At 40.9% G+C, this 25,463-nt stretch overlaps 2 protein-coding genes across 4 annotated transcripts in view; both read left to right on the forward strand.

The window, feature by feature from the left end:
- PPIH (peptidylprolyl isomerase H) overlaps positions 1–176 on the forward strand; it is a 28,571-nt gene extending 28,395 nt beyond the window's left edge. For both annotated transcript variants that reach the window (XM_017681419.3, XM_017681422.3), the window contains exon 10: positions 2–176. The gene's annotated coding sequence lies outside the window, so the exon portion shown is untranslated. The remainder of the gene's footprint in view (position 1) is intronic.
- A 1,745-nt stretch (positions 177–1,921) lies between these two features.
- Positions 1,922–21,581, forward strand: YBX1 (Y-box binding protein 1). Of its 2 annotated transcripts, XM_037002258.2 has the most exons (8): positions 1,923–2,231; positions 2,894–2,957; positions 12,231–12,264; positions 14,874–14,963; positions 15,259–15,561; positions 15,765–15,847; positions 20,191–20,456; positions 21,196–21,581. In XM_037002258.2, exons 1-7 carry the CDS (start codon positions 2,066–2,068, stop codon positions 20,423–20,425), a joined length of 975 nt encoding a protein of 324 aa, XP_036858153.1. In that variant the 5' UTR covers positions 1,923–2,065; the 3' UTR covers positions 20,426–20,456; positions 21,196–21,581. The 2 variants fall into 2 exon arrangements, with proteins under 2 accessions (XP_036858154.1, XP_036858153.1); XM_037002259.2 differs by lacking the exon at positions 14,874–14,963 and having other exon boundaries at positions 1,922–2,231.
- Positions 21,582–25,463: the final 3,882 nt, after the last annotated feature.

Genomic DNA, 25,463 nt, shown 5'->3' on the forward strand with positions numbered 1-25,463 from the left:
GGCCTTCCCTTGCTCTACGTGATGCTTGAGTCAGATAATCTGGATTGTCCGTTGGTTTGCTTCCCTGCCTGCTGCTGCTGCCTTTCGTGATCAAGAGAGCCTGGAAGTATCACACGTTTGGAACCCAAGATTTTTTGTTTTCAGATGCAAATAAAGTTGGATTTTTTTTTTTTGAATGTGTGTTGTTTGGAGTTACAGCCCTGTCTCCTCATGCCTTAGCTTTGGCTCTCCCCCTGGGCCAGCAAAGACCAGAGCCAAGTCCTGCTCTGCACAGGTGATGCCTCTGATTTAAAAGCAGTTCTAACAATCTCTTCTCAGGTTCAAACTGATTGGGCAAAGAAGGCAAAGCCCCAGAGCTTCATAGCACTATTTATTCCAAAGTTACCAGAAGGTTCAATTTTGGGGCCTTTGAGAAAAGGGTCACTAACTTGGGATATTTTGGAATGGAAGACCATTTGATAGATATGTCTTGATCATGACATAATAGGAATAATTTAGTCAATCTCAGTTTGACTCTGGAGTCACTTTTTATATAGTTGAGATATTGAAAAGCTTACTTGAAAAGGCCTTGGAGGTATGATGGAGTAAGGAACACTGAATTAGCCTAACTGGTTTCCATTACTTCCATGTTTGTCCCTGGACCCATTCTCCACACAGCCGTTAAAAAAAACAACACTGCAAGTATAAGGAAATAAAAGGAACCCTCTCACTACTTCCTTGTAAATTTCAAATAAAATATTCCTACTTTGACCCTGCTTATACCTCTGTAACCCAGTGTCTTCGTTCTAGTCGTACTGGATTACTGTACTTGATTTCCCCCAGACCCCATCTCTCCTTGCCTCTAGGCCTTTGCGTTGTAACTCCTGGAGCTGGCACTCCACCCTCTTGCCACTTATAGTTCCCAAAATGCTTTGACTTTTGCCGCCCTGGGGTGTTTGGAGTGTCGAGCGTTTAAATTTCCGCCTTCGCCGCTAGACTTGATTTAAGGAGGTAAAAACTGACTCGCGAACTAGTCGATCCCCAGCATTCAGTAGACGCTTAATAAAGAATGAATGAAGGTGGAGGACTTCAGCTATGTCAGACAGCAACCTCAATTATAAATCATGTGAATCGTGGGTAGGTAATGCTTACTTCACATGGGTATTGTACGGATAAAATGCATGAAAATTGCCTAACTTGGCTGAATAAACGTGAGTTGTAATTAAATCTGATTTGTGGCCGATACAAGGTGTGTCCTTCTATCTGGTAAGATGGATCGAAAGGCGGTCCACGGAGCACACCCCCGCCCTCCGCCGTAGTTGAGCTGGCCAGGCGCGGTCTGAGAGATGCCTACTCAGCTGAAAACCCACTGAGTGCATACGTGTACGTCTGTTCCAGAAACCCTCAGCTGTGCTGCACGTACACGGCCATTGTAGAAAAGAGAGCTCTATCTGGAGTAATGGTCTGAGGTCACAAGGACCATATTTCGAGCCGGGTGGGAGGGAGCTCTTCTCTCCACATGGGGCTAAAGTGCCGTCGGACCCAATCCCAAACCCCTGGGTCAGTCTGGATAATCCTGGCTCAGGCATTTGGCCGTGCCTTTCCTTCCACGACGATCCAACCTTGAACGTGGGGCCCGGCAGCCCCATCTGCAGCCTCGTGAATGTCACGTTCTCTCTGCCCCTCCTCTCGAGTACTCTATGGTTCTCATGTTGACTACTCTAATTCTAGTTCCGGTCTCTATGGCGGCGGCGGAGGCAGGAACGGTTGTAGGTCGGTCGAATTCGCCGCCTAAGAGCCAGTGAGAGTGGAGAAGTGATAAAGTGCTAGCCAATAGAAATTAGCGTCTGGGGTCAGGTGGTGCAACTGACAGCATAGCTGGCCAGTGAACGAAGCTTAGGGCGGGTCGATCTCAAGGCTTATCCCGCCCGTCCCGCCATTCTCGCTAGTTCGATCGGTAGCGGGAGCGGAGAGCGGACCTCAGAGAGCCCTGAGCAGCCCCACCGCCGCCGCCGGCCTAGTTACCATCACACCCCGGGAGGAGCCGCAGCTGCCGCAGCCGGCCCCAGTCACCATCACCGCAACCATGAGCAGCGAGGCCGAGACCCAGCAGCCGCCCGCCGCCCCCCCCGCCGCCCCCGCCCTCAGCGCTGCCGACACCAAGCCCAGCACTACGGGCAGCGGCGCAGGGAGCGGCGGCCCGGGCGGCCTCACATCGGCGGCGCCTGCCGGCGGGGACAAGAAGGTCATCGGTGAGGGCCGGATGGGCACGGGGGTGGGGCCGTAGGGAGGCCTGGTGGCGGAACCGTTACCCGTAGAGGGGCGAGCCGGGGGGCGCGCGGCTGCCCCTCCCCCAGCGCCCCCCCACCCCACATTCGCGCCCTCGCGGACGCTGGCCCGCGTTCCCGGTAGGTGCGCTTGCGCTCCTTGGACCCCTGTGGACCCCCGCATGGGCGCGCGCCCCTCCCCCCCGGGCGGCCGCGCGCCTCGACCGCGAGTGCTGCGGGGTCCCACCCCTCCCCGCCGGACGCGTGCGCTCGGGCCCGCACGCCGTTGTTCCGTCCCCCAGCCCGCTCCCTTCCGCGTGTACCCTGAGGGCGCGGCGCGCCGCCTACGCAGGCCGGAGTGGGCCGGGCGGCTTCCCCTCCGCTCACGTGCTCTGCGCCCAGCCGCCGCGCACTCGCAGCCTGGGCCCGCTCCCCTGGCTGGCCCTCCGGCCTCCGCGCCTTCGAGCGCACCCACGTGCAGCGCTGCAGCGCCGCCGGGGCCACCGGCCAGCGGGCTCTGGGGAGAAAGGCTGTCAGGTGGCCGCGCGCCGCCTCCGGGGAGTGCGGGAGGGACTGGATGCTGAGCGTGGAGGCTTTAAACAAGGTTGTCTGGTAATCGTGGGCTTTTTTTTTTTCACCCCCTCCAGCAACGAAGGTTTTGGGAACAGTAAAATGGTTCAATGTAAGAAACGGATATGGTTTCATCAACAGGTGAGATGACTGCCACGGAAACCTCGGTCCTACTTGCATGCTCTGCTCCACCTGTAGGCTTTGTAGACTCGAAATTGTTTAAGCATGTATAGGTTGCTACCTCTGGTGTGTTAGTGTGATTTTTGTTGTCCTTGGTGATTGAAGGAATTAGCGGATCTAAGGATTGTCTTTGTTGTGCAGCTAAACCTTCTGAAGCTAACTTAAAAGGCAAGCCGCGTGAGTGATCCATCTCTTAACTGGATGAACTGAGGAAACTAAGGCCCCCAGTACTATTATGTTAGACTCGGGACCTTCGCATTTTTGTATTTGTCATTCTTAAATACATTATTGAAATTGGTATTGTAAATTGACCTAATTAGCATATAGATCATTTACAACGTAACCTTTGGAGGTAACAGTTGTGGACAGTGCAAGTTTATGCGGTCTTGTCGTCTTGAACGTAAGGTTGTATTGCCTTTAATGTTGTAATCTATGCTGTCTTGAAGATGCCTCGGGTAAATGTTATATTAAGACTGCTCTGGTAAGTTTTTACTCATAGAGGAACATCTGGAAGAAAATGGCCCTTTTCCTCCTTAAATTTTCAATTCTGCTTGTCCCCAAATCATACCTGTTAAGTCAATTCATTAAAGCTTTGTAGCTTAGCGTTGCCTCTGTTGGTCGTAACATTGTTCGCATTTGCGGGCGAAGCTTCAAACTACATGTATGGTTAGTGGGGGTGTGGCGGCAGCGACTGTAACGCGGTTCTCGCGCTCTTGGCGGCCTCGTGAGCCGGGCATCGCTTCCAAGATGGCTGCCGGGACTGGTGGTGCAGCCCGCGGGCGCGGGTACCGAGGTGCGAGCAGTGGCCGGGCAGGTGTGCCAGGGCACGGGGCGTTGTCTTCCTTGCATCCTATTTGAGAAGGCGTTAAACAGATGTTTAAAAGAATATTTGAGTAGGAAGTAATGTGAATGTGTGTGAAATGGACACGACAGCAGGAAACCGAATGGGCAAGATCTAGCTTGCTTACAGTCAGGCATAATTGGCTGGTGGAAAAGCGTCCGGTACTCAACCACCAAGTAGTGTAGAAACGCTCAAAGCAAAAGAGTGTAAGCTATTATTTAATGGTCTGTTTTCCATGTTTGCAGTTGTGGGGAATCGTTTTGTTCGAAAATCTTTATTTACATTTGTTCTTAATAGACCTTCGTGACAGGCTAAGGCTACTTTTGTTTTGTTTTTTAATCAGTTCTTCAGATAATGGCTTACCTAGTGAAGACGGAAGGGAATGCTTTGGTGCTTGTGTTTGACCGCACTTTTGTTTGGTTGGTCTCTGAATTTGTTAGCATTTCAGTTAGTATATCCATCTTAGTTTGGTTGTCCTTACTGGCCTAACCCTTACACCAATGGTTTTTTAATTAAAAGGGCTTAAACCTTGGTATGTTGTTAAAAACGCAAATTCCTGAGTTCTTCCTTCCCAGCTTGGATTCATTGGGTGGATCTAGGGTGCGTTTCTAACAATTCCAGATGTTTATAGCTTCCAGGCCATACCTTGAAAAATAGTGTGTGATGATAGAAGGGACTAATGGCACCATTTTCAGTGGTTAGATTGTAGTTTGTGTATGCTTTTAGAAATTGAAGCATGTGCCTTCGGTTTTGGTGCATTTTGTTAAATGAGCATAGATGATGTTTTTCAAATTAAGTGTTGACACCCAAGGTGAAAAAGTAGTTCTTTACATATTTACATTTTTATTCTGAGATGCCATTCCTTGTATATTTTGGTTCCCTCCTGTGGTCTACTCAATTGGTCATCCTCCAGGGCAAGTTAAGTGTAAACTGGCTTTTGATGATCCTTTGTTTGGACTGTCCTACTTTGTCAAGTTAAGTGATTGAAACGTGCTTAATCTGGTCATTTCAGTGAGTCTGAGTAAAATGCTAGAATCTGATTGCATTTAAGTCCAGGAGAGGTTTCCCTTAATTCAGGGAAAATTAATGTCAAAGAACTGTGGTTCTAGAAGCTACTAGCAGTAGACAGGGCTGGAGGCACCTGGTGCTTTTTCAGAGAAACACGTGCTGTAGCTCTAAAGGAGAAAAATGTGTTTTCTATGTAAAATTTTATTTCTAACTAAATTTCATAAGGTAATTGTTAATCTCATTATTTTCTTAAAGGTTAAAAGTTTTTTTTTCTCCTGATGGTTTTATTGTATGAACCATACTAAATAAGAAGAACATAGAGCTTTTAAGACCTCAAAACTTTTGACTTGATTTTGTTAGGCTATGTAACCTAGGAATTCTGAGAGATTCATTATTTGTGGTGTCTGCAGTAGGTAATTGTATTGATTAATTAGCAGGGTTTGTTAACCTCCCTCCACCCATAACTTTATTTTGTTATGAAAAAGTTAAAACTATTGAAGGTGTCATTAGAATGATGCCCCAGGGATCGGTGGTTTCAAGGTTTGATTCTCTGCTTTTGAAATCTAGAAACCTTAAATTTGTCTTTTGTTTCCAGTTGTTGAGGGTTAATCCTTGCTCACCAAATTCATCAAAGGTTGGCATGACTCACTAACTTTTTCAGTGGAACATGCATCTTATAGGCACCAGAATAGCAATGTTGTTCTATTTTCCAGAGATACTAAATGAAGCATTCTAAAATTTGGGGGTGAGCAGGGAATTTGGCACAAAGAGAATCAAATAGAGCAGATCACAAACTGGTGGTCTAGCTAAAAATCTACCCCTAGATGTTTTGCTTGGACAATATTGTGTCTTAAAAAGAATTAGGACTATTTACTGGGATTTAAAATTCAGGATATAACACCAAAAATAACCAGACTTTTTTTTTTATCTGAGTTTTAGCTTCAGGGTCTGTAGTCCATGTAAATAAAAATTAGCTGCCCTGGTGAGTGTCATTGCCACTTGTAAATGAGGTGTACATTCTCTTTACTTAACCCCAGTCTGTCAGGCTAAGTTTTCTCCTCTTGTTGACTTCCCTTCCTGTTTGGCCTCTGTTGATGCATTTGAATTTATTGCCCAAGATGTATAATAAACCAAACCACACCACGGGAAGTCTTAGCTACTTTACAAAGATACTTAGTCATGGCTGTCTGGTTTAATCTCCCTTTGGGTGGGGGTGTCTCATCTTTGGGGAATTCCATGTGTATGTAACTGATAAAGATGACTTCTTCCACAATGGTGATAGGTAAAAGCAGCTAATGTTTTTCAAGCACTTACACCAGGCACTGTTGTAAATGCTTTAAATGAACGGACTCATTTAACCTTCACAACCTTTGAGGTATAGGTATACTATTCTGAGGCACAGAGAGGTTGAGTAACTTGCCCCAGAAAACAGAGCTAGGATTTGAACTGTTCTCTTACTCTGGAGGTTATGTTCACATTGCTGTTGTACTGTCCCTGAAAATAGACCCTGGTCATTCTCAGTTTGGTTGTCCTCCATACAGATAATTTCTTAGGGTAGCTTATTCCTAACCATTGTAATATCTTTTCTTAAATGAATCTTTAGCATGTCACTGGAGCTCTTGTGTGCTGACCACCAGTTTCCCAGATTTGAAAAGCTTGCTTTCTACTGTCCCACTATTTCTTGTAGTTAGGGATTGCTGTAAGCTTAGTGTGCAGATTGGCTTTACAAATTAAAGGAGTTAATGGATATAGCCTGGGAAGCAGTTAATGAATTAAGGGAGAGAACATTAGATATTGATCTCACTTCTGAACCTCTTTATGGTTTTTATATGGCCTGCAAGCTAGCTAAGAATGGTTTTTATCTTTTTAGAGGGTTGTTTATATATTTCTGTGAGAGTCTGTGACCCTGCAGAACCTAAAATTTTTACTGTCTGGTTCTTAACTTTGTAGACTTGTGGAAAGATGATTGCCAAGTCTCTTGGGCTGTTGCAGACTGATGTTAACTTAATCACACAGTGAGTTCTGTCTCTAAGCCATATTAGTGACAGGTAGTGTGTAACATAACTGACTAAATGCTGTGGCTCTTGGGGAAGGCTCCAAGACTTGGCCATGTGCTCCTAATACTAAGCAAGGGATGGGATGGGCTAGAGCTATAAAAAGATACTCAAGTAGTCTGCAACTGAAGTGTCATTGGCAGTCTAAAAAGCAGTATATACTGGTTTCTTTAGAACTGACTGAGGTTCTTTTGAGACAATGAGTTGTGTACAGGGCATTCTAGGATTAAGTTATATGCTGACTATATTAGCCCTAATTTTAAGTTGACTAGGCACTGATCGGAAAACCTTCTCATCTTAAAATATTCTGGAATAGAGAGCTAGTGTATTCACCTGCTGTTTTGCTAGTACTGGGGTTGTAATTCCTGAGTTTCCTCCCCTCCAATCTCAGTCCTTGGAAACAACTAGCCCGTCTAAGGCAGAATGGGGGGAAAAAATAACAGGAAATAGGAGTGTGTCCCCTGGGTGTGAGGGATGTGTAACAGAACAAGTAATAAGATAGTGGAATTTGTGATGTTATGACCATCTGCAGGACTTGGAAATTGGAGTCTGGATGATTTGTGTTGTGGAGCATATAGCTGCTAAATCCATAGGTTTTACAGCTGTAGGATTATAAATTATACAGTTGGACACGTGAAGCTGTTAAAAGGACTTGGTGTGGTAGCCTGCAACATGATGGGATGAAAGCATTCAGTTACAGATAGTTCAGCTTTAGAGTAGGTCTCATTTAAGGCAATGCTGTGGGTTAGCAAAAAATGTTCCCTAAAATTTTAGGGTATCTTAAGACCCTTTTGAATCTGGATAGATAGACTTAGTAGTATAATAGTTCAGCGCTGCTGGCTACGTGTTTTTACCTTCATTGTGCTGTGTTTCAGAACCTTTGAAGAAACTGATGTTCCTTAAATCCCAGTAGGATCTCTTCCTTTTTCTTTAGCAGTCTCCTAACTTAAGATGGTATCCCCTTCTTTTCTTTGGCCACTGGCTGTGTGATTCCTTTGTCTTGAAAGTTAATACTATGTCTCACTTGCTGAATAAAGACAGTACTATACATCTAGATAGGTAAGAAAACCTGCCAAGTAGGTGTGTTTTTCATTAAAAATGTTTCAGTAGTAAATAGTTTACTAACAAGAGGTGGAGTAGAATACAGCAGAAAGAGTACACTTAACTGCAGGAGAATGAGAGGTCTGATGCATGATATGAAATGACTGTTGGAATGTTGTAAGCCTGTGCTGTGCGTGCAGTACAGTAGCCATTCAAGGCACGTGGCTAGTGCATCTGAGAAGCTGAATTTTTCGTTTGTATTTTAAAACTGATACTGAAATTGGGTGTTTGTTTTGAGCAACTTGAATGTGTGAATTTACTTTTTCATTTCAGAAGTGTAAAATACAAATCAAATTGTGAAGAGTTGGTAGTAAGAAAAAAGAAATGTAAGATATTTTTATGTGTTGAAAAAACTTTGTACCTGCTTTTATCTTTTTTATTATGGCTACTAGAAAACAGATATTCGGCTTGCATTTTCTTTTTATGTGGCAGCAGTGTGGGTGGGCTTAGGTTTGATCAAAAACCTTTATGAGGTTTTTAAAAAAATAATTAGCATTTAGTAGCCAAGTGGTGTTATTCTTACTTCACAAATGAGGCAACTTGTCCAGAATCCCATAGTTCGTTATGGGACAGCCAGGATTCCAGTCTTGGCTCCAGTGGTTCTAATAAAGAGCTCTCAACCACTGTGCTCTATGTACTGCCTGCTTCCTCCCTCCCTCATCTTTCTCTGATGAGTATGATTTAACCTACTGTAAATCTATGCAGAAAACCTTATTTGATAATATAGCTGCTACATTGGATTGAGTGGTGGTGGCCTTCTAGATTGAAATCCTTGAGGAGAGGCCATGTATTATTTTTTATTTCTGGCACTTAGCACACACAGTGCCTAGCCAGCTAGCTAGCACAGGTAAAAATACTCAGCTTTATTAAAGAAACAAAAGAGGCCTTTGGACTTGGTGCCCTGTGTAGGCCCAGTGGCTTGTGGTAGATTAGAGGAAGATCTACTAAGATGGAATAGTATTACAGAATAGAATTCAGAAAAGTAAAAGGTGTTGGAATTACATTTTCATTTGAAAAGCTGGCCAGAATTAAGTAAATAGTGGGCACTCAAAAAATTTAATAAAGCACCTACCATGTTCCTACAGTATGCTGGATACTAGACAATGGTATGACTGTCTTTGTCCTAGTGACTTACTTGCCTCCAGGGGGGAGGAGCTCATTGTAAATTTGTCTGCCCTGTCTGGTAAAGGCAGAAGTGTGCCTCTTCGTTCTCAGAATAAGCCACAGAAGGTCAGGTGCAGTGCTGGGGATGCCTCTGTTCCCTCCTATCAGATTAGTAATAACTAAAGGTTAAACACATGCTTGTTGATGAGCCATTTTGGTCATCTTGTTTTAATTGCTGCTTTTCCCTCAAGATCTCTAGCATGGGCATGCATTTTTTCCAGTGTTACTACAGATCATAGGTCAACAAACTACCACTCACAGCTGTTTCTGTATGGCTTGTGAGCTAAGCCATAGTGAGTGTAGGATGATTATTTGTTGTTGTCCTCTCCAAAAATTGAAAAAACCATATGCTATAATCTCTCCACCTCCAAATCTAGAATGTAAAGATTGCTGACCTAGTCCTTCTTGAGTTCTCAACATAGTAAAGATTGGGGCCTGTCTAGTAAAATTCTGCCACTGTGAGCAGATTGACCACAGTTCAATTTCCTAATTTGTAGAGTGGGGGATTAATAGTAGCACCTATCTCAGGGTAGTGAGGATTGAACGGTACACTTAAAGATTTGGCACTATATCCAGAACTTAAGCCTTCAATAATGTCATCTATTATGTGTTGAGTTTTTCCCATTTTGCAGTTAAAGAAAAAGATCCAGTTAGTAGGCAGCAGCTTTCCAAGTTTACACAGCTATTAATAGAATGAGAACTAAAACTTGGGTTTTCATTTCAGCCATGCCTTGAATTTTGCGGTGGTCATTTAATAAGTTGCAACTAGGTAATTTAGTACATCCAAACTACAGCTACTCTATCTTGGCTAAGTGTGTTGAGCTGTCAAATTTCTTCCTAAAATCCATATACACTTTTGCCTTTGGTACTCTTAGTAGGCTGATTTAGTGTCAACGGAGTAAATGAGTATGATGTTGTCTGGCATCACACTACTAAACATATACTGATTTCCACACATCTGTGTACCCACAAAACATCTTCCTAAACAGGGAATGACATTACCTTGTGTGTATTGCCTATCTTGTACTATAAAACAGTGTAAAATAACTACATTTGAAACTCAAATAATAATTTACTTACACAAAAGGCCGGTTGGATACCCAAATTTTCTAGTCATCCAGCAAGCCTGATATCCTTCACCATCATTAATGCAAATAGTGCCCCCTGTCTTTGGAACAACTAAATGCCCTGCAGCAGTCAGTCCTGACCTGTTAAAAATCACAGTTCTAGACTTGGCTCACCTTTCCTACTCTACTAGGTTTTTTTGTACTCTCCACTAGAACCTTAGGGCTTGAAATTTAGTCATGTTGGAGATAAAAACTAATGAGTGGTGGTGATGGAGCTGTTTGTGTGACACCTGTGGACCTATTTGACAGGCAGGCATTATTATGACCAACTATTAATTTCCTAGGTGTTACTAATGCTCAGCTAGCTTGTATTCAGTTTTCAGTCACATGCGTGAAGTAGCTTTTCAGTATTCCTCCTGGTTTGTGTGGAGGGTTTTATTTTAAAGATGTGTAATTATATTGTGTTCCCATAAATTAAATGTCTTCATGTTATAATAATCCAAGCTGTTCCATGAATTCTTTGCATATATTGCTCCATGGATCAGCAAGGAGCCAACACTAAGCCACTCAGTCTAATTCATTGTAACCTTTGTCCTTTTGTCATAAACCCTAGAACTATTATTGGGCCCTGTCTACCTCATTCTGACCTACTGACAGAATAAAGAGGGTAGGGGATCTGTTTCTCCAGTGGTTCTTATTGCTTATAGTATCATCACCTGAACCCCACTCTCAAAGCTAAAAGCTCAAATCTTTTTCCACTTTTCTCTCACTTTTAACATTAATTTATTCACAAATATTTTCTCATTTTACCTTAAGATACCTCAAACACACTCCCTCATACACAACCCCTTCGTCCAGTCCTCCATCTGTCCTAGTCTGTACTTCCGGAGTAGCTTTTTTATAACTAACTGGGCTCCTCTTATCTTCAGTCTTCCTATAATAATGGCTACTAAATTTTAACATCTGATAACTTTACCATGTCATGCCTCTGCCTACTTGATAATTTAGCCCCTGTTCTTTCCCACATAGCCATGTTATTTACGCTCAGTTTGAATTCAACTCAAAGTCCTGTAGGAAATAATTTCAACCATATTTTGTTTAGCAAGAGTTTGACTAGACTGATGATTGATGGAAGATCGTGTCTAATGTGAAGTGAAAGAAAGGGGGTTGTGTATACTAGTAAAAGTCTCATTCATCTTTACCTCCTTGGTTCTCCAGTACAGAGCTTGCCACATAAATGATGTGCATATAGGTAGCATCAATATTTATACTTTGTTGTGGTCTTTTTTTTTTTCCAATTAATACTTTTATTTTTAAGCGTAGTTGTAGGTTCATGGCCAATTGAGCAGAAAGTAACAGTTCCCATACATCTGCGTGCACAGACGCACGCACACACACACCTCTCCTGTCTATTCTACACCAAAATGATAATATTGTTAAAATGGATGAACCTACACTGGCACATCTTTATCACCTAAAGTCCTTGTTTAGATTAGGGCTCACCTCCTGGTGTTTGTTTTTATGATCTCAGAGAGAGTTGAGGGTTAGAAATAGTAAAGAGGGAAATGATTGAGGATGAAATGAGAAAGAAAGGAAGCTAGTAATTAATGGAAGGAAACACATTTGTGTTATACTTCAGTGTTAGTAGCTATGCTCAAAAAATAAGAGTGAGGTGTGCTGGGGCATTATTAATGTTTAATAGGATAAGGAGTGACAGGATGCTACCCTCTTAATGGCGTAATAGTAGGTCACACTTTGATTTCTTAGACTTTTCTAAGAAAAGTTTATAACCACAACTGTTCAGTCTTTATAGTAGAACTCATAGTTTGATTTTTGTTTTCATTTTTTAAAATTTCCTTATGGCTGCTTGACAGCCAGAAAGTCTCTGTAACAGTAAGAAAAATGGGGGAAAATGCACAAAGGGCCAAATATATTAATCTGGCAAAATGATGAAATGTATTCCATTTTCTAACTTGTTAAACTTGGTTCTGTCTTGCAGGAATGACACAAAGGAAGATGTATTTGTACACCAGGTGAGTGCTTAGGTGGATATTTTACACTTCTGACTCCTCAAGGCTTGTGAGAAGAAAAGGGTGGATGTCTTCTCAGCTATTGATTGGTCCTTGCAAAAAGGTTATTAAATCCAACCAGCAAATATTTTAGATTTCCTACAGAGTGTTAGCATGCTCTAAAATGCACATTGAAACATTGGATTGGCAGTGGCTTAATTAAAATAGGTGTTTCAAATTGGTATTTTGTTAATCATTGGAGTTTTTTTAATGTTGAATCTACTCAGTTCATTACCCTGAATTTCAAACTTACTGTCAGATCAACAAAAAACCACCATTAACCAAAACTTGAACTAATAATATTGCTATACATGACAGACTTTTGATAAGATGTTTCCAAATACTGTTAGGTTTACTTCTATGGTAAGGACAAATCACAGTAATCATGGGAGAAAATAGAACAAAGAGGCAAACGTTAACTTGGATGCTAGAAAACTAGCAAAGTAATATAGGTTCTTCAGCACTTTGAATGGGTAAGATTTCTTTTTTACCTTTGGAGAATTTGGACTGGCTTGAAAAATTCATAAATCTTCACTGATTCAAGGTTAAGTGAAAAGACAGTGTGGAAAAGTTGGTAATTGCTTATTAAATAATTTTTAGCTTGGCCTCAGTTTTCTGAGAGGAGAAAACTAACAGGTGCTATGTGCTGAACTTTCTCAAATACTATTCAAGGAGAATATTTTGAAAAATGCTTTTGAACACTTATCTCAAACCTAAGTATGTCATTGGTTCCATTGGACTTTACTATCCTTACAGGTGTGCAGTTGGTAGGAAAAACAAGTTTGTATACGTATATTTATGTGCTCTGCAGTTTTTTTCTCTAAAACCATTGAAATATTGTCAACTCGTATTGAAAATCACTCTAGAACTTTTTAACCACGTTTATGGTGTAATCAAGGCACCAAAAATGTCATAAAGTCCATTTCCACACTCACCATTACTCAGGCAGGTGAGAGTTTGGGTGGCAGTACACTTCTCAGGCAGGGCTTCCTGAGTCAGTGCTTTGCAGCTCTCCGAAATGAAAATGACAGCATTTCAGTGGCAATCAAGGGGGAAACCAGATCACTTGCTAGTAACCAAAACCCTGTTACATAATTGCAGGGTCAAAAATATGGAAAAAATGTTATTTTAAAACAAATGTGTATTTTACAAAATCTAGTGCCAACTCCTTATCTGTTCGTACTTCCCTTCTGCATGTTCAAAGGAATTTGCAGAACTTAAGAAGAAAAGGCAGGAAGGCTTGTCCGTCTTGCTATGTCTGGCAGCAACACTGCAGGTTTGGGGAGATTGGGAAGGGCGTTGAAGATGCTGACTGACTTAAGAGTTTTGGGATTTTAATTATCCATATTTCTGCTATCCCCTATGACTGCAGGTAATTGAGAGTTGGCTATATATGAAAGGTATGAAAGCTTTGTGACAGTTTAGATGACAGATGAGATCAATTACTTGGCTGAACATGTGTTCACCCACTTGGCGTCACCAATATGATTTCCTCTTTATTTTGGAAATGATTTCAACATTTATTTAGTTGTTTCTTGGGACTTTTGCTGCTCAGGTCTTAGTAGTGTATCAAGGAGGCTGCAGTTCTGGGCCACTTAACTTAATTGGCTTCAGATGTGTTAGTTGTCCTGCCTCCTCTGGAATGGAAATGCATGAGTGATCCTGTAACAGATACTGTTATGGCAGAGTAGAATGAACATAGGATTTGGAGTCCCAAGACCTGGATTGAGAAAAGTCTACACCCTGCCACTTAGTAACTATGACCTTGGGCAAGTCCCCTAACTTTAAAGCCTGTTTTACTACCTGTAAAAAAAGGAGCAGTAATACCTCATATCATCTGTCATTAATGAGGTTGTATAGATAATGCACAAAAGGACTTCATAGAAATAATTAACACAAATGTGAGGTGTCATTCTTCCCTTTCACTTTGTTGTAGCAGTCTGGAGAACAAGTAACACAATGTGAGATTTATTGTATTCTGGGGAGGTAATAACCAGCTCTCCCATGCAGTCAGGTAATATAAAAAGTGGCGTAGTTAATACATGTGAATTGCATTTCCATTGAAGTGTTATTATAGACAGGTTGGAAGGGATTTTGGTTGACATTTGTATATGAGTTTGATGCGGTAACAGGGACAAAGTTGGTGTGGTCAACTTTGAAGCATGCAAAACTAAACTCTCCTGTCATCTAAACTGGCCCTGTGTGGGGCTAGCTTCTACTATTAAGTGCAGTCTTTGGGGGATAGATGGATGTCCTCACTTGTTCAAAGATACATACAATGCTTTCACAAAAAGCATTTTTAAAATATATATTGTTGCATCTGTCTTGAGTATTAAATTCTTTAGTTTGGAAAATAGTGGTAAAATGCTGGGGCCTTGTAAGATTGGAGTATTTTGGTTGAGGTTGGGGGTAGCATTGATTGGTCCCTGTTTTCCTAAATTTATTGATGGTTTAGTCTCTTTAAAGCTAATTTTAAGTGTATATCCAAGCTAAAATAATGCTCTGGTACATTTTAAATGAAAAAGCACATTATTCTCCCCTGTTAATCTGTTTTTGGAATGTGATATTACTAGACTGCCATAAAGAAGAATAACCCCAGGAAGTACCTTCGCAGTGTAGGAGATGGAGAGACTGTGGAGTTTGATGTTGTTGAAGGAGAAAAGGTGAGGATGCTTTTTGTGTAAAGGTTTGACTTCAGTATGGAAATATTTTGGTGATGTCATCCATCAGGATGGTGGCTCTAATGTGGATGAATGGGTCAGGTGACCACATGAACACAGGTGCATCAAGCCTAATAATGCTGACTGCAGTTAGAGGGCAATCTCTTCAGAACAGTGAGGAATTAATATTAATCATATCTATGCACCCCTGGCCACATAGACCCTTTCTTACTTTGTGTAAATTTTGTTCAGTGTGCTCAATTCCATTGTCACTGTCAATATATGATGGCTTTTATAGGGTGCGGAGGCAGCAAATGTTACAGGCCCTGGTGGAGTTCCAGTGCAAGGCAGTAAATATGCAGCAGACCGTAACCATTACAGACGCTATCCACGTCGCAGGGGTCCTCCACGCAATTACCAGCAGAATTACCAGAATAGTGAGAGTGGGGAAAAGAATGAGGGATCGGAGAGTGCTCCCGAAGGCCAGGCCCAACAGCGCCGGCCCTACCGCAGGCGACGGTTCCCACCTTACTACATGCGGAGACCCTATGGGCGTCGACCACAGTATGCCAACCCTCCTGTGCAGGGAGAAGTGATGGAGGTAAGTTTCATCTTTCCCTATATTGGAGCTGTTAATAATGATAAGCATTTTCTGATTCAGGTTACTTAGTTTATAGTACAATCACAGTTACTATGTAGTTTTACCTATTTTTAACTCCTGTATTCAGACTTTGGATTTGTCTGATTGGATTTTTACTCTAATGTTACTGATCCCAGTCAGCTTGATTTCCATTGTCTCTTCAGGGTGCTGACAACCAGGGTGCAGGAGAACAAGGTAGACCAGTGAGACAGAATATGTATCGAGGTTACAGACCACGATTCCGCAGGTATGGTTTGTATTAAAGTTTTTTCTCAAGCATATATATAGGGCTCAACATCATGCTTCTCCTGTGGTCTTTTTGGGTCATTTGTCTGTTAACACTTAACATTTTCAGCCTAAGAGGTGAACCTGAAGTCAATTATCTTTGAGAATGTTTTCTTTGCATCTTTGTTGACACTGGTTAAAAACAGCTAGTATAGATGACAGGTCTGTTGAATAGATAACAGTTGTTTTTTTCCTCTCTTCAGTGGGTGTAGAATTTCAAATTTTCTAACCTTGAACAGGTAAGAATAGTTTAAACACTGAGATATATAGCATTACATCTCAGGCCTGCTGTTCATTTAGAGGGAGAAAGAAAGGTAAAAGTTAGCATTACCTTTTAAGCATTAGCATCTGAACAGCACCATCTTAACATAAAAAAAGGTAGAATTTTTCCTTTGAAGTAGCATAATTTTCTATTAATCACTGCTCAGTGTAGAAAATTAATTCACTAAAATTAGAGATTTCTGACTTTTCAAGCCACCAAGAGATTGTGATTGTCTTAGCTGTGTGTTGGGTGTTGTACATAGGATTGGAGTTTTTCCCTCTTTAGCAGGGAAGAATGTTTATTATTGAAGTACATAACAAAATGCACAGTACTTAGTGTACTGCTCAGTGAATTTTGACATGGGTTTATACTCAAGTATCCATCACTCAGACTAAGATAATAAAACATTCTTACTGTATTTTTTGCTGGATTTTTCTCCCCCTCCCCTTTCACCTATTTCACCCATCCTCCCCTATGGCAATCAACAACCAGCCTGTCCTCTGTGTCTATGAGCCTGTATTTATTTCTGTTCTCTCCACATGTAAGCGAAATCTTAAGGTATTTGTCTTTCCGTGTTTGGCTTATTTCACCTAGCAAATACACTCAGGTCCATCCATGTTGTAGCAGATGGCAAGTTTTTGTTCTTTTTTATGGCTGAATAATACTCCATTGTATATTTTACCACATTACCTTACCCATTCATGTATAGATGGACATTTAGGTTGCTCTATATCTTCGCTTTTTAAAATAATGAATAAACATAGGAGTACATATGTCTTTTCAAATTAGTGGCTTTGGGTTAAATTCCTACTGGTGGAATTACTGAGTCACACGGTATAGTTTTTTGAGAGGCGAATGCTGCCCAAGAGTGTACGAGGGTTCTGTTTTCTCCACATCCTTGCCAACACTTTTCTTGTTGATATTAGTCACTCTCACTGGTGTGGGGTGATACCGCACTGGTTTTAGTTTGCATTTCCCTGATGATTAGTCATGTGAAGCATCTTTTCATGTGCCTGTTGGCCATCTATACATCTTATTTGGGAAAATGTCTATTCAGGTCCTCTGCCTATTTAGTATTATTTGTTCTATGAAAAATGGCACTGGTATTTTGATAGGCATTGCATCGAATCAACAGATTGCTTTGGATAGTAGCCATTTTTTGAAATAATACCAATAGGAAGATTATTTTTGATGCTGGCTGATTGTTGGGCTTTGTTTTTCTTGAACTGAACTATATAGTTCAGACTAGTTTGAAATCTAGATACAGATACCTTGTTGAAATAATGCACATAATACCAAAATATAATTTTGTTAAGCAATGATAAAAAATGCTTTTAAAGCTGGTCTAAAATCGGCTCTCAAGGAAATCTATGTATTATTTCCATGGGTGTCAACAGAAGAATCCTTGGTTTACCTGTATCACACTATAGAGGTGCTTAAATTTGCTACCTAGTTTCTTTGGTGCCCTTAAAAATAGCACATGAATTCTTGTTGAGTGCTTCATTTTACTGTTTGCCTTTTTAAGTTAGACTTAACAGTCTCACTTGAATTGGAATAGACTAGTTGACAGTGCCAGATAATTGCCTTAAAGTTTACAGTCAATCTATTGAACAAAGGGCTTTCCAAACTATTTAGCCAGGAATTTCTTGTTCAAATGAATAGTGAATGGCCCATAATATGTGGGGTGAAATCCTGATTAGTGTAGGTCTAAGAGCAAATTGAGAGGAATCTTGGAGACAAGTTATAGCAGAGCTTTGCTGAGAGACAAATGAGGTGGCAATGAGGGAAAAGTGGCATCAAGAAAGGGTATTTGTTTGAGAAATAAGAGCATATTTGTAGGCTGAGATACAGTAGAAAAGAACAGTTGGCAGGAAAGTGACTGCTGGAGCTGTCTTTAGAGGTAGGGTAGGATTTTGTCCACAAATAGGGGGTTGGCTTTTTTGCTAGGAACTTTAGGCACTTCATGTGTAAGTGTCCAGACTATATGAGCACTGGTGTTTTAGTGGAGTCAAAAGGGATAGGTAAGAGGAGGTTTGGGAAGGTTGGGTCAAGATACGAAGTTTCTCTAGAAGAGAAATGGAGGAAATCAACTGATAGAGGGTAGTGGTCATGAATTTAAAGTGGGTCCACATAGCATGGTTGTATCTTTCCAGCCATTTTGAGTAGCAGGCTGATTGGGCAGTTGGGTTTATTCAGTATTTGTTTATCCAAATGAAGATACTAAGTTGGGATATTGTTAGGATGATTACTGATGGACTTTATACTTGGGAAAAGAGGTGAGAAAAATGTAAAGGTAGAATGAGGGGCAGAATAGGTAAAAGTATCACTGGATTATAGTTCATGGTGGAAATAAATAATGGGAGAAGCAAGAAGGAATAAATTAGGAAAATTTGAAGTGATTGGAGAGTGGGATGTTTGAAATTGAGAAAACCCAGGTAGAAACGAATTGGAGGTAAAGAATTTGAAAACCCAGGTTATTTGGGGCTGTCATGATAATTACAACAGGAAAGTGATAGCCAGTGGAACATTTCCTAACATAAGATTTGAAAACTTGGGGTATTAGAAAGAAATAGGGGAGAATTGACAGTGAAAGGGAGTGGGACAGCTAACCATCAGACGTCTGGCTACAGGGGAAAGCTGGAGCAATTTTGCTAGACTAGCAGTTTTGAGTTTCTAAAACTGTGGGGGTGATAATCATTTCTGGGTTTCTGTGAGGGTAGGAGGAAAGGTCAACAAAACATCAGTTTTCTGACAAAATTGCCAGCCAAAGAAATCCTAGTGTCACCTTGGGTTATTAAAAGTCCTGATACTTTCTTTGGTTCTCATAATTTTCAGACCCCTGAAAGATAATATATTGCCAGAATGTGACAAACATTAGATTTTTTGTGTTTAGTGTGTGACTTGGTTGTTTTTTACTATAATCACAAAGTTAATGCAGCTGTTACTGCTATCTAATTCCACACATTTTCATCACCCTCAAAAAAAAACCCATATCCATTAGCAATCACTCTCCATTTCTCTCTACCCCCATCTCTGGCTACCACTTACCTACTTTCCTGTTTACTTTCTGTTTCTGGATTTGCCTGCTTTGGACACTTCATATAAATGGAATCATATAGTATATGTGGCTTTTTGTGTCTGGCTTCTTTCCTTTAGTATATTTTTAAACTTCATGCATACTGTAGCATATGTGCGTGCTTGATTTATTTTTATGGCCAAATTGTATTTTATTATATGGACATCACATTTTGTTTCATTAATCCGTTAATAGACATTTTGGTTGCTTCCACTTTCTTGTTGTAAGAATTATAATGATACATGAAATGGATATTTCTTTGGTTATAGACCTAGGAGTGGAATTTCTGGGTCTCATAATATAACTCCCAACATTTTGAGGAATTCGCTGAAATGTTTTCCAAATCTGCTGCACCATTTTATTTTTCTGCCAGCAAAGTATGAGGTTTTCAATTTTTCCACATCCTTACCAGGACAGGTCGTTTTCTAACCTTTGATTATGGCCATCTTAGTGGATATGAAGTGGTTATCTTGTGGTTTTGATTTGCATTCCCTAGTGGATAATGGTTGCTGTGTGAATTCCATTTATATAAAGAGGGCATCTTTTCTTTGGTCTTGATTTCCTACCTTTCATCTGTAAAGGTTAATAACACTTGTTCCCAAACGTAGTTACCATAAAGCCCGTTTTAAAATGATGTCAAAGCATTAATGGTGGCGTGCCACTTTCAGTAATACCATGATGAACTTTTGCAATAGATTATCTATGAGTGAAAGTTTTGCTAGTGCATTAAAACCAGTTCTAAATGCTCATCTCCCATTTTATGCTTCCAAAACACTAACGAAGTCCTTGCATTCAGGTGAAATATGAACCAAATGCTTTTGTTTTTGTTAATCTGCCTGCAGACCAATATGTGATAAAGAGAAAAGCCAGAATATGGTTTAATAGTTAAGTGAACCAAGTGTGTTAACGCTGGTGGTTGGGTTAAAAAGGATTTTATCATTGCAAGTTTGTATGACATTCATTCCAGGGGTCCTCCTCGCCAAAGACAGCCTAGAGAGGACGGCAACGAAGAAGATAAGGAAAATCAAGGAGATGAGACCCAAGGTCAGCAGCCACCTCAACGTCGGTACCGCCGCAACTTCAACTACCGACGCAGACGCCCAGAAAACCCTAAACCACAAGATGGCAAAGAGACAAAAGCAGCCGATCCACCAGCTGAGAATTCGTCCGCTCCCGAGGCTGAGCAGGGCGGGGCTGAGTAAATGCCGGCTTACCATCTCTACCATCATCCGGGTAAGTAAGCCTAGATAACCTTTTGGCCTTTTTGGCTGGTCATGAATGGTGTCCATTCATTGGAAGAGGAAAAAAACAGTCCACCAAGTAAGGTAACCATTTTATTTAACAATGCTGTCATGCAAATAAATCTTGAAATTACCTAAGTATTCTAGTTTGTTTATAACTATTATCAGAGACACACTCGGCCTCTCTGCCACCTCAGTTCTGACATCTGGAGGCCTATCTTCTTCACATTGTATCTTGAATATTAGAGCCTTCGTCATCTTTCTGAGTAAATTCTGGACTTCATCAGCAAGCTAAGGAAAGTCTTGCTGACCTTACCCTATGATGATTATTTATTAATTTTCAAAAATAAGTGGAATAGCTACTAGAATTAATAGCATAGATGTTGATGACCAATATCATCTCTCTCGGGAAAGTGGCAGTATAGTATCAGTTCAAAAATTAAGAGATTCCTTTGCATTCAGCCTTGTATTTGATACAGAGAGGCATGTAATTGTCTCTGGCTTGGGAATTACCACTTCTCAGCCATGATACTTGGTTTTCCCTCTTTATTTTCTGGGTGGCAAATAGGCAACAGACCCATACCATTCATGTCAATGTCTACGCCTGTTGTAAATCAGTGTCTTAGGATACACCAGTATGAAATTTGTTAATGTGATCTGGAATGATTGGTATACTAAAGGAACATGGCAGTGAATTGTTCAAGATAATGTTTAATTTTTTTCCTTTACAGTTTAGTCATCCAACAAGAAGAAATGAATATGAAATTCCAGCAATAAGAAATGAACAAAAGATTGGAGCTGAAGACCTTAAGTGCTTGCTTTTTGCCCATTGACCAGATAACCAGAACTATCTGCATTATCTATGCAGCATGGGGTTTTTATTATTTTTACCTAAAGATGTCTCTTTTTGGTAATGACAAGCGTGTTTTTTAAAAAAAAAAAAAAAAGCCTGGTTTTTCTCAATATACCTTTAAAGGTTTTTAAATTGTTTCATATCTGGTCAAGTTGAGATTTTTAAGAACCTCATTTTTAATTTGTAATAAAGTTTACAACTTGATTTTTTCAAAAAAGTCAACAAACAGCAAGCACCTGTTAATAAAGGTCTTAAATAATTGTCTTTGTGTATATTTCTGCCTTGTTTTATTTTAGTCTAAGTATATAGCTGGTTATAGGACCCTTAGCTTAAACCTGTCTGCAAACAGGTGATACTGGTAAAACTACTCTTAAGAAGTTTCCATAAAATGTGTAATCCTTTATTGAAGACATTTGTGTGCTCATAGTAAAAACTGGAAAAATATTTCCTGTGATAATACGGCCATTTTCCTTTTCCTAAGTCCCCATTGCCAGGAGGCAGTTGTAAAGTCAGTGAAATTAATTTTGTGGTCTCCGTTGTAACCTAGACCTATCCTTGCTATTCCTTTATAATGTCTTGTTAAATGCTCTTTGACTTTGTTTATGAAATGGTTGAAGACTGCTCTATAGAGACTCATTCTGAATCATCCTGGCCAGTTTTCAGAGCCTAGGGGAAAAGATGGCAGGTTTGTATAGCGGATGCTAGAGTGGCAGGTACATCTAGTGTAGGAGTCCTACAGTGCTGTTTATGTCCAGGTGGTGGCGCCCTTCTCCAGAGAAATGTGCACAGGATTCACAAAGCAGGTGCATTGCACTGGTACTTTTTAGTTGTAGGAAACTGGTGAACAAAGTGGGAAAATTCCAGTAGACTTAGTCTAGTTATCAGTCAATACTCTTTGAAACTCTTCTCCCAAATATTGGACCAGCCCTGCCTTTTATGAAAATAGTCAATGTTCTGAAGAGTATAGTGGAACAGATACTTAAACATGGTGGTAGTATAGAAAATGTATTGTTTCTATAATTGTATAATTAGGATATATATCATGAAAATGACACCACCAACAATAGTGGTTCTCCAGCCTTAATGATTATGAATACCTCCTTGCTTTAGAAGACCTGTGTGACTGGAGCAGAGTGAGCACAAGAGACTAGTAAGGAATCCAGTGCCATATCGTAAGGTATGTGATAAGTTCTGTTCCCGTTAAAATGAGGAACTGGTGAGAATGCATGTTTCCTATCCCGGTTTTTATTGAACATTGTAGTAGAGTCTAGGCAGTGCAGCAAGATAAAATATGTCAGGATTAGGAAGGAAACAATAGCATGCATAAAGGATACTGGTAATAGAAATCAAAAGAGCTTGCAGTTAAAAATGGGTAATTTAATAAACAGCTAAAACTTTTCTGTATAATAGTAAAACATTTAATGGTAGTATCAAGGATGGAACTAATGTTCAAAATTACAGGAGGAAGCAGAACTATTGAAAAAGATGGAGAGGTTCTCGTGTTAGAGCATATATATTGAGACCTGTCAATTCATCTGTTCAAATTGAGTAAAATTGAAGGATTTGGCGGGGCGGGGGGGGGTCATCTCTTTAAAAAGAGAGCAAGAGATGGAGGGCTGAAGAGAGAAAAAGCAATTGTTGGAGAATGGGAAAGTACTCTAGGGAAATAGAATTCCCAGCAGGTGGAGGGTTGGATTTAAACGGAGCTTAATGGTAATTGAGAGAGAAGGCAAGGTTGTAGTTGTCAATGTTCCCAGCATCCACTTAACCTCATCCCAGGATCCAGAGATAGATACTGATTTTCCAGTAAGAGCATAGCTACTGGCTCAACTGGACCATTGGTGCAGAAGCTGGTGAGTGTTTCAAATCGACTCAGTACAAATTTAAGGTAGCTGGAAAAGTATCAAGTGATCTACACTGGCACACAACTTTAAGATGTGCATTTACTATTACGACAGGTTATGATCATGTGAGGAAATTTCAAGGTGTGTGTTGGAAGTGAAAAGGTCAAAAATAACCCATGGTGGTCAGGATCCTTTGGGTGCTGAAATTGCACAAGTGATGGTAAAACTATAGGTGTGGAGAAGATTGTGACCCAGGAATTAAAATCTAGGACATGGTGTTGGATAATGGATTTAGTCTGAAGGAATGGACTTCAAAGAAGGAAATTTTGAAGACTTTCAGAGGAGAGTGGTTTAGAAATGGTATAACAGGAGACCTGCCTGGCCTGTCGCTATGGAACCTGGAGTTTAGGAGAAAAGCAACTTTGAAAGGGCTTCAAGAGTAGTAGTGTCCTGGGGAAATCTTAGAAGGGAAAGTAAGAAAACGAGAGCACTGGGAGAAGAGGCTGGTGACTGAATTCTGGAGGGCACACACAGTGGAAGGCCTAAAAGAAGAGCAACATTCAGTCAGATGAAAAGTTGGGAGAGGTCTCATGTGAATTGAGGTAGTGCCTGCGACTGGGGGAAGCTTTTGAACATTTGGTAGAGACTGAGGTAAAGCAGGGAATAACTCAAGGCTGTGGAAGAGAGTCTTAGGAACACTGCCGCTTCCCCCCACCACCTTGTGACTGGTGCCCAGACAGGAATACCTGCTTACATTTCAGTCTCACAGCCTGGTATAAATGGTACAGAAGCGAGTGGGCTGTTAGCTTATACCATGTTTATGTATCTTAAGGGATGTTTTAGCACCTCTTAAAGGCTCAGCAGCTAGCTGTCCAGCCCTCCTGCACTGTTCTGTCTGGGTTGAGTTGCTAATGATAGGAAATCTGAATTTATTTTTTAAATAGAATTATTTTCATCACAGATTCCTCTAGCGGGAAAAAAAAATAGGATCACAAAGGTGACAAATTTGGATATTGCAGAAGTCCCAATAAATGAGACCTGTCCTATAGATGTGGCAGTAAGAAAGGGGGTCAAATTTGAGGTGTTTTTGAAAATTGAGTCCAGAGATAAAGTGAATGGCTGAACACAGGAATGAGGAAGAGGGAAGAACCCAGCAGACTGCAGAATGTTCACATAGGTTGTGCCATTTGCTGGAATATAGATGCACAAAGGGGAGGGATATGTTTTTATTGTTTGAGGTGCCTATGGGGCATCCATGGAGAGTATGCAAGAAACAGATGAGCTAAGGAGGGAGGTGTAAACTGAAGATGAATGTCTGACAAGTGAAGTGGCTATTGAAAAGCTGTGATCATAGATAAAATGACATCACATGAGCATCTGGAGACCAGAGTGTGGAAGCCCAAACTCTCAGAACAAGGCAAAGGACATAAAAGTGATGGTCAGAAACAGATATGGAAAATCCAAAAAGGAGCACATGGAATCCTAGAGAACAAAGTAGATGGTTCATTTGGCATCAAAGCCGAGAGGTCTAAGAAGGTGGAGGCTGCAAGGTATCCATTGGGCTTAGCAACAAGGAGACTGCTGGTGAGAGCTGTCCTGTGGAAATGTGAGGTGTACAAAAGTGAATAGGGTGCTACTCTTGTCTTCTCCATATAATTTGCAAATCCTGTTGATTCTTCCTTAGGAACCCAGAATGAAACCATTTCTCACTACCTCCAACCACATGTGTCCAGGCTTCCACCAACTAGTCTTCTTAGGTGAGGTCCCTGCCACATTCCTTTCCAGTCCCTTACCGGTCTTATGAAGTCAGTTCTCAACAAAGCAGCCAGGGTGTGTTCTTAAAAACATTGGGTCACTTCTCTGCTCAAAACCTTCCAGAGGCTTCCAGTCTTGAGCAGGAGCTAGTGTCCTACAGGAAGCTTCATGTGACCCGACCTGTCCTGTCTGTTTTTTCTGCTCTCCCCCTGGTTTACTCCACTTAAACCTCACAGACCTTTTTTACCTTGAATGTGCCAGACACATTACCACCTCTGACCTTCACACTTGATTTTCCTCCTGACAAGACTGTTTCCTGGGTAACTAAATGGCCTTTTCCCTCAGTTCATTCAGGTCTTTAGGGAAGTCCTTCCCTGACCACTGTTCAAATTAGCAGCCCCACCCCATACCGAGATCTTCTGACCTCTACCCTGCTTGCCATATCACCAGCTTTTAATCTATATTTGTTTATTCTGTGTCTTTAGGGTTTTTGTGTCTTGTTCCCTGCTGCTATATCCCAGGGCTATGTTATATCCAACAGGATTTA

The sequence above is a fragment of the Manis javanica genome, chromosome 4, assembly GCF_040802235.1.
Source record: "Manis javanica isolate MJ-LG chromosome 4, MJ_LKY, whole genome shotgun sequence".
NCBI classification, from domain to species: Eukaryota; Metazoa; Chordata; class Mammalia; order Pholidota; family Manidae; genus Manis; species Manis javanica.